This window comes from Poecilia formosa, unplaced genomic scaffold (genome assembly GCF_000485575.1).
Source record: "Poecilia formosa unplaced genomic scaffold, Poecilia_formosa-5.1.2 Scaffold59, whole genome shotgun sequence".
Classification (NCBI taxonomy): domain Eukaryota; kingdom Metazoa; phylum Chordata; class Actinopteri; order Cyprinodontiformes; family Poeciliidae; genus Poecilia; species Poecilia formosa.
In genome coordinates this window covers 475,041-484,301 of record NW_006799998.1, presented here as the reverse complement: position 1 = coordinate 484,301, position 9,261 = coordinate 475,041, and the positions used below count along the sequence as shown (strand labels likewise).

Genomic DNA, 9,261 nt, shown 5'->3' with positions numbered 1-9,261 from the left:
TTTTTTTTTTTTTTTTTTTGTCCTCTCAGGGGGGGGCAGGGCATCAGTTAGGGGTTTAGCTAATTAGCCACGGAGGATTTAGATTAGCTAATAGCAGCGATAACTAACCTACCACAGCGATCACTTATTAATAATGGCAAAATAAACATCAAGCATTAAAAAAAATTACCATAATGACCTGAATGTTCTGTTCTTTGAGTGGGAAATGTTTGAGCGTTGTTTGGTGTTGAATCATTGTCATAATTGTTGAATCATTGATAATGAGTCTGTGTACGTAGCCGACACAGAGAGCGAGAAAAAAATGGTTTTGAGTTATTCTTCAACGGTTTTTCTGTGTAAATGTTCCCTTTGCTGTGGCGCACTACATTGAATTAATAATACCTTCATCTCCAGGTTTCATTTTTTTTAACGTCTACGTTCTACAGCGGCAGTGCACATTATCGATGGCATGTTAACTAATTGTCTTTTTGCCCTTCAGCATTGTGCGCACGTAAACAACAAATGTAACTGATCCACATAAATTATTCTCGAAGACAACGATACAGTCACTCAGCTGGTTTATTGAAATTAGTACAGCAGATGCAGGCACATTTTAGTAAACACAAAAAGTAAACTGTAAAACATATTTTTGTGATGTCTTTGAAAATGACTCACAGATTTACTGTTTTTCTGCCTCTTTTAGCCGTGGAAATCACTTATAAGAAACTGGAACCAGCTTGCTGTGACACACCCAGGCTACATGGCCTTTCTTACTTATGACCAAGTTGTAGCTCGGCTCGAACACTACCTGCACAAACCTGGGAGGTAAGCACCGGCGCAATCAAATGCTCTTAAGTGACAGAGCAATGAAAGTTGCTATTCAATATTAAATGTGTAATCACGTTAAGTGTTTTTTTTTTTTTTAAATATAATTAGTAATTAAAAGGCTGAAAATTAGGTAAAAATAACAAAAGCAATAAATGACGTGTCAGTTTGGAAGCAGCTGTTAAAAATGTCCAAAATGTAATAAAATAGTTATAGCAACATTTCTTTTTAAAATCCTTCTATTCGAACTTCTCCCATCACTGCAAGCTCCCAGATTTTTCAGCATTACTTCTCTACACTGTTGTGTGTACTGGTGCAGCATTTCATTCAGGTTGAGGTTTGGGAATTTACCTTCATGATGTTTGTCTAATAATATTCTCTTACAAACATGAAAGGCCTTCACAGAACAACAGCATTTTTATTTCAGGTTAAGTTACCTACTGGTGTACTCTAACTACAAACTAGATGACTCATGAAGGCAATGGTTTGAACATGTTTTTTTTTTGTTTGTTTTTTTTATTCAGGGATGTAATAGTGGAGAGCAGTCACTTCATATTTCTTTGTATAAAGAAAAATAACATAAAAAGTCTGTGGCTCAGATTAGGAATAGGCATCAATATATTTTACTACCCATAAGTACAGTGACAAAAATGATGCACAATATATTTTTCCTTTATATCATTAAACATTTCCAGCTTCATCTTTCGTCTGAGCTGCACCAGAATGGGTCAGTGGGCCATTGGTCATGTGACCTCTGAAGGCGACATCATCCAGACCATTCCACATAACAAGCCTCTGTACCAGACACTCATCCAGGGCTTCAAGGAGGGCTGGTCAGCACAAACACACACACACGCACACACGCATAGATGCATACACATACATGTCTCTTTTTACCCCCCGCCCCTCAGTCTAAGCAACTTTTAAGAACTGTCTGTTCTTGTAACTGCAGCTACTTGTACCCAGATGGCCGCGACATGAACCCTGACCTGACAAGCTTGTGTGAACCAACCGGCAGAGACAAAGTCAAAGTTACAGAAGTAAGTTAATACACGTTTGCATGTCTTTTAAAGAGAATCTTCTTTTTTCTTTTTTTTATATTATAAAACCTTATTGATAATCTATTCTGCTTTATTCCTTTAACCAATCAACCATCGACAGGAGCAGTACGAGATGTACTGTGAGATTGGAAGCACTTTCCAGCTGTGTAAGATCTGTGCAGAGAGGGATAAGGACATTCGGATTCAGCCCTGTGGACATCTCCTGTGCCAGCCTTGTCTCACGGGGTGGCAGGTAGGAATCCCATGCATTTAGAAAAAGATCCCGATGCTGATCAGATGCTGATTTGCAGACTGAGCTGGAGCTGAATCATAAACATTCCCACAGACTTCTGCGGTGCTCTTCTGCATGCTCAGTGAAGGGAAGCAGATCAGATTATCTGAACAGGTTTATTTTTGTAGTCTATGGTTTAGTATTTGGTTTTATCATCATGACACTATAACAATGCTGGTTATTTGAATGTGGTCTGGGGTTAAGGTCAAAATGTCATTTGTGTTCTCTATGCAAACACTTTATTTAAATGTTGAAATGCCATGAAGTGACTACTTTTTTTCATAAATAGTTCCATGCAATTCTAATCATAGATCATTTAAAACTTCAATTTGCAGAAGAAAGTATGACTAACATATGCAACTTTTCAGAACATTTATTAATTATGTTGCATTAAATACATTCACTATTCTGATCAATGTAGTCATTCCTAAACACTCGTTTGTTTCACATATAAGGTCATTTACTCTCATACATTTCTAATATGAACCATGTAATTGATCTTATAAGGAAGAGCTGTAAAATTGTCACTGTGTATTCTATCTAAAGGACCTGGATGGATTTTACAGACAGAAAAGAGAAATGGCGTCTTTTTCCTTTTAACAAACGCATCTTTGATCTCCTTAGATAACACCTGGCTCAGAAAGCACAAAACTCATTCTTGTTTGAGTAATCACCTTCTTTAATAGGTAATATGTAATTTTTCTAAGACATTGCTTCTTTTGGTACAAGGTTATTTTTATAACCTAGATGGCAATATGCAATATTCCCAAAATTTGCTATCCAAAACGTACAATAAATTACAATAAATTACTGGAGCCATCATGCTGACTAGATGTTTAGGCGGTATGCTGACTGTGTGCTGTCGTCAGATGAGACTAAGATTGGGGTTGTCGACAACAAACGCGTTGGGTGGGTCTCGGGTAAAACGAAGGAAGAGTATAAAAAGCGCCTTGTTTGTTTCACGAGACACAAAGTTGATCCTCTTCTTCAGTTCTTAAAAGATGCTAAATCAGTCGTAGTAAAATCTTATGGAAAACCTCAGGGGTGAACTGAATGAAATTGAGCATTAAGAGAGAACACAGGACTCTGTTTGCTCTAACTTTATGAGACATTATAGGAGAATACTAAAGGCATCAAAAGGGTTTTATGAGCGTTTGTCAGCGAGGGGTTTTGTTAAAAATTGTAAATTATTTTACTAATAAGACTTAAAAAAATATATCTAAATTTGCTTTACACATTTTTGCCTTGGGTGCAAAATATAGATGGAGTAACATGTAAATTATGTAAAATCTAATATGTTTAATACAACAACAACAAAAAAACATTTTAAAAGCACCAAAACATTTTTGTACATACATTTTAAAATATGCAAATTTACATTTGAGTGATTGTTAGTTAGGAGATAATATCCTGCATGTTTGTTATGAAAGAGTCACTCTGATCTCAGACTATGAATTTATGAATTCTTACTGTTGCATCATTACCCCTTATAGTCATACACAGTATATGACTTAGAAAACCCCAATCTGGTGCATTGGATTGATTCTAGTGCAGAATAACAGAATAACAGATTTTTTTTTTTTTTGCAGATAGACAAATCATCCTTTCCTCTTAACTGAGAAATTCAGTTTAAGCTTTGATTGCACAGCAATCTAAACTGAAGTACTCAGAAAACTGAAATATGAGATTCATTTAAGATTTTCATGTGATCAACAAGGACTGTAAAATTACATATGAGCATTTTTTTTATTACTATCATTTTACTTGGGTAACCTGTTGGGGTATTTGAAAGTTTTAACAAAGTACCTTTGCCACATATTGAACTAACACAGATATCTGAAAGTAAAGCAGCTGATCAAATCAGAAAGGAATGTACCTTTGGTTGATCCAGTCTAACAACAACAACTCTATTAGCTCCTGCAGTGGCACAGCCTTATCATGTTTTTACAGCACAGAACTACATAACAAAAATGCTAGTTGGTATTGTAAAATCATGGTATCTTGCTTTGTAAGCATTTCGATCAGCGAGACAGCCCCTCTAGCTTATGTGTAGAGGCATAATTCTGTCAGAAATGAAGGTGCTGTGTCCTGACATTTGGCTCAGAATTTCCTGTGTGAGATCAGCTTCACATCCTCTTCAGTCACATTGACTTTGAGTAAAAGTCAGTGCATGTGTGTGTGTGTGTGTGTGGGGGTGTGTGGGTGTGTGTGCGTGTGTGAAAGCACACAAGAGATTAATTGGAAGAAGAGAAAAAACATAAAAAGAAAATAGGAGAAACCTCATCTTTGTGAGATGTCAATGGAAGAATTACTATCTTTTCTTAGGTTGCAGTTTTTCATTGCTGATTGACAGCAGGATCTGGTTACCAAGGCGTTCGGAGCACAATCTCTTACCAGACATGATTTAAAAACTATCGCTGTATCTCGCAGTCAAAACACTAAACATTCATCTCCCCATCTGGCTACAAAGTGGAAAACCTCAATCGAAAGTTTCTGTTGAAACTGTTGGTATTTTCCAGCACTTTTTAAAACACCGACTTTGAAGCTAAGTTCAACTCTTTCCACTACACATAGTTCAAAAAGATCTGAGCTGGTACTGACTGTACGTGACAGTGGATTGCTGCGTGTGAATTGTCTTTCTGTATCTTTACCTGTGTTGGGTTCGTGATCATAATTCAGCAGAGGTCAGCTGGCCGCACCTGCCCATTCTGCCGCTGCGACATCCAAGGGACCGAGTCCATCCTCGTCGAGCCCTACCTGAAAGTTGGCCGCAAGTGGGGAGATGATGAAGATGAAGATGAGGATGATGGTGATGATGATGATGACGGCGAGGAGGATCATGAGGACATTGAGGTGGTGGTAAAGGAAATGGCTGCCCTCCGGAAGGTGTGTGAATAATAAAATCTGTTTTTCATTTTGTCTAATTTTAGCTACGCTATCAAGTTTGTTCAAGTAAAAGAAATATGAACAATAAATTGTTTATGTTGCTTTAAGTTAAATTAATGTTATTACTATTACAATTATCAATACTGTGAAAAAGTGTTTGCACCTTTACAGATTTCTTCTCTGTTTTTTGTCACTCTTAAATGTTTCAGATCATTTATTATCATACCAAGATAATCACAGAAAATACAAAATGTAGTTTCAAATTCTGATTTCATTTAATAACAGAAAAAAAATCTACCCGGTATTAAGAAGTACAGTTCTTTGCTGAGCCTCTCTAACTGTGCTGAGCCTAAGGACACACCCAGCATAATAAAAAGTTTAGTCAAATACAGAAAGTCATAAAGGCCTTGAAGGAGAAAAAAATCCCCCGCAGTATCACACTACCCCCACCATGTTTTGCTGTCACAATAATGTTCTAATTTTGAAATGCTGTCTTAGTTTTATGCCAAATGTATCAGGATGAACATCTTGCACAAAGTCCCACTTTTATCCTGTCAGTTCACAGAATTTGCTCAGAATTGACCATCAGGATGGTCTTTGGTAAATGTGAGCATTTGTGTTCCTTCCAGTCTGTCTCTTACTGGGTGTGGGTTGTGAAAATGAGTGAAAACTGAGAAAATAATGCTGACAATTAAAGTGAATCCATGTTTATATTTTCATGCATGGCTGATATGGGCTTAATAATTTTTTTTTCTCTCGATAAATGAAAATAATATATTTACTTAGATATTTCTCCAAATACAAATTGTGCTTGATTTATATGACAAAAAAGCAAAAAAACAAAGAAATCTGCAAATGCCAAAAAAATTTTCACAGCACAGCATATATGTATAACATTTGTTATGATCTTAGAAGGTTTTTGGAGTGTTTGACATTGTAATATTGTACTACCACTCTATGAAATGGTAGTACGTGATAAGTAATCAAATCCTAATAAAAGAAAAATAGAATATTTGAAGTTCACTCTAGAAATATTTTGTCAAAAAAAATAGTTTGTTTGTATATAATGTTGCAGTGTCTTTACTTGGGACACATTTCCAGTTCAGTTTAAATCCCAAATACGTCAATAATCCAAAAGAAACTGAAATTAAATTAGTCCCTTTTCTTTTTTAAACTAATTTAGACTTTACTTTTTTGTTGTTGTTTTTTTTGTTTTTTTTTGGCTCACATAAAATCTGATTACTGCACATTTTTAGAAAGTGTCTGTACTCCTACCGCCTTGTTTCGGATCATTTGTTCTGATCTGCTAACCAGTTTTATGTATGCGTAGATGCTTATCGACATCAAGGAGACGTAATTTAAAACACGAATCAGCACTTCTTAAGGGGGAGAAAGGTTCTCCACTGACTAATAACATAACTTTTTAACAGTTCTCAAGTTTGGACTCCCAGATCAACAGTTCTCACCTCAGAGCTCCACCTTTACCCCCGAAAAACGCCTCTACCTCAGACTGCCCATCTCCTAAGCCGTTTAGCAGACATTCTCACTCTTATGATGTGAGTTTGCTCATTTACTCGCTGTACAGATTATTGATGAGATAAACTGATATAATCTTTCTGACCCGATTTTCCTTTCTCTGCAGGCGGCATCTGAGAGACCAGAGGCGAACAGGTAGGGCACGGCTGCTTATGTATAGAGCAGATACATCCCGACACGTCAGAGATGTAGCACTTAAATATGTAATTCTTGTAATTTATCCTTGTGGTTTGATTTACAGTAAGTTGTTAAAAACAAACAAACAAAAAAAAAAAACCTTGAAAGGCGTATACAACTCTAAAAGTCACAGTATTTAACTGTAAAATGACTCAGCATGTTGTAGGCAGATTTTGACAGTATTGCTTTGATTTGTTTTGCTTGTTTAAATTTGGCTGCACACATATATATTCTAAAGACTATTTGCAGTCGTCAGAGAATTTAAGATAAATAAACCAATCTAGCTAAAAAATGAAAAAAGTGGCACATTTTTCATGTTTTTTGACATTGTCATGCTTGTTTTTGTCTTCACGTTTTTCATCTGTCTGTTTGCTGGTCTTGTTGCACACCTTCTTGCATTCTGTCTCTGGACTGCTAATAAGTTTACATTGAGCAAAACAATGCACATTCAGTGCTGTCATGATATGGATGAAACTGTTTTCACTTTTAGAAATGCAAAGAATAATCTCAAACATTATTAATGAATAAGAATAATTACACCGTTTTTACACAAATGACTTCAATTATCTTGAAAATTTGTTTAAATAAGCTCTGTAATATTCTTTTTATCAAGTTTCATTTCGATTGCTTGTAGTTTTTTATTTGCAAATATTTTCATCTGGATTAATTTTTCATTTAAATTCCTTTTCAAACAGTTCTGGATTCTTCGGCGAAGCAGATTCTTCTTCCTCTCAAAAGGCTACAGACTGTAAGTTATAACCTTGATCCTTCAAACGTTAATCCACAGTGCAAGGTTATGTGCAACGTACTATTTTAAACCAAAACCACTGGAATTGAATTTTCAAACACAGCACAGTGAAACACAGTTCAAAAATAATAACATTCCTACATCTAAAACCAGATCCGTCGCTGTTTTGATAGAAAACATATATTTTACTCAGCAGGTAATTGACTATTAGGTATGGTAGGTATAATAAAAGCATACAGCGCTAACAGTCATGATTGCTGCTGACTGTAGGAAACTGGATCGTTAAATGAGAGTCTGTGTCAATGATGAGTTCAGTTATTGAGGTTGTTTATTGTGAGAACTAACATGTGTCAAATAAGTGAGATTTATCCAAGGTAAAGGCAGTATGCATTAATTTTTAAAAAGTTTAGTGGAAAGGGGAAACAATTCAAGAAGAAGCAAAAAAAAACACCATAGGCTGCTCTGCTCAAATGACTTAAATTATTTGCTTAACATGTCTTTGGAAACAGATTTTTACTACATATCTTTTGGTCGGTTGTTGTCTTGAACAACAAGTGGATTAATGCAAATATCCTTTATATATAAATGATTATTCATATTGTCCAAATCTAATTTTGTCTTAAAAATCAAATGTGCAAGGTCTAAATTAAGCTTGTGCCATCTTCTGTAAAACACTGGCTTAACCACTTCCTGTTTCAGTCGGAGGGTTTGGTGTCAATGCAGGAAGTGCAGCAGACCATTTCTGCTGAAATTACAGCACATTGTATTTGGGTTTCTCTTGTATAATACAAGAGGCTATTTTCCAAGTACATGTTACTTCGCCTAAAATGCAAAGAAATTTATTGTATTAAACAGATGAGAAGAACTAGATACTGCTGTTCCAACTGAAATAAATCAGCAGTGACATGCCAGAATCGATTGGTTCAAAGCCAAAACTTGAAGAGGAAACAAAAATACACATAAATGGAGACAAAATGTTTTGAGAATAGTGAAATGGAAAAAAAATGAGGCTAATTTAGACTACTGTACCACAGCTGTGCTACTTATGAGAGTGGCACATTACAGTGACCTATTTTGTTTTTTTGTTTTTTTTTGGTTGTTTGTAGGCGCAGCAGCATGGGCCGGACCTTCCAGTCCAGTCCAAGAGAGAAGACGCAAAGAGATGGAGAGAGGCGTAGCAAGGCTCAGAAAAGACAAAACTGGCTTGGGAGAAATAACAAGAACTATGTCCTCCTGATTGAAGAAACAGAACGGCAACATCTGAAGTCTAGGAAATGTTTTAACAAAGAAGCAAGAGGGACCTGAAATAACTTTTACAATAATAAGACTTAAGTGAATGTAAAAAAAAAAAAAATACAAAAAAAAAGAGGGGGGTTATCTCATGTCTGAATGGCCATGCCTGCTGCAAATAGTTATGGTCAGAAGTTTACATCAGCGCTTCATCAACAGGAATATGGTTTTCATTGCTGGTTTTTCCTTATTTGCTTAAATTATTTGTTATTTTCTGGTGGACTGATAACACACCATACAACTGTAGTGTTTTTTTTTGAAGCAAGAAGTAGATGCACAAGTTTAGATTTATTTTTGGATTGTCTCTTGTCCTCTCAGTGTCAAGCAGGTATAAAAAGGCTGAAATATTCACATGCACCCCCTCTATTTTTACGTCCGTTAGCAAGTTGCAAAGAAGCTGTCACTTTTGTAGCTAGCTGCAAGGTCATGGCATAATTCTCGCTGGATATTTGATCACTATTTATTCAAAATATGAAACTACTAATTTC

At 35.8% G+C, this 9,261-nt stretch overlaps 1 protein-coding gene across 8 annotated transcripts in view; it reads left to right on the top strand.

Annotated features, from left to right (window-relative positions):
* The window catches only part of cblc (Cbl proto-oncogene C, E3 ubiquitin protein ligase), an 18,581-nt gene extending 9,454 nt beyond the window's left edge, over positions 1 to 9,127 (top strand). For 6 of the 8 annotated variants that reach the window (XM_016672347.1, XM_016672345.1, XM_016672346.1 and 3 more), the window contains 8 exons: positions 683 to 804; positions 1,500 to 1,637; positions 1,757 to 1,844; positions 1,966 to 2,097; positions 4,816 to 5,022; positions 6,453 to 6,578; positions 6,665 to 6,693; positions 8,590 to 9,127. In XM_016672347.1, the coding sequence (XP_016527833.1) occupies positions 683 to 804; positions 1,500 to 1,637; positions 1,757 to 1,844; positions 1,966 to 2,097; positions 4,816 to 5,022; positions 6,453 to 6,578; positions 6,665 to 6,693; positions 8,590 to 8,788 (1,041 nt within the window). In that variant the 3' untranslated portion in view covers positions 8,789 to 9,127. Of the gene's footprint in view, positions 1 to 682; positions 805 to 1,499; positions 1,638 to 1,756; positions 1,845 to 1,965; positions 2,098 to 4,815; positions 5,023 to 6,452; positions 6,579 to 6,664; positions 6,694 to 7,430; positions 7,484 to 8,589 lie in introns of all 8 variants that reach the window. The other 2 variants (XM_007553762.2, XM_016672348.1) reach the window with 2 other exon arrangements.
* Positions 9,128 to 9,261: the final 134 nt, after the last annotated feature.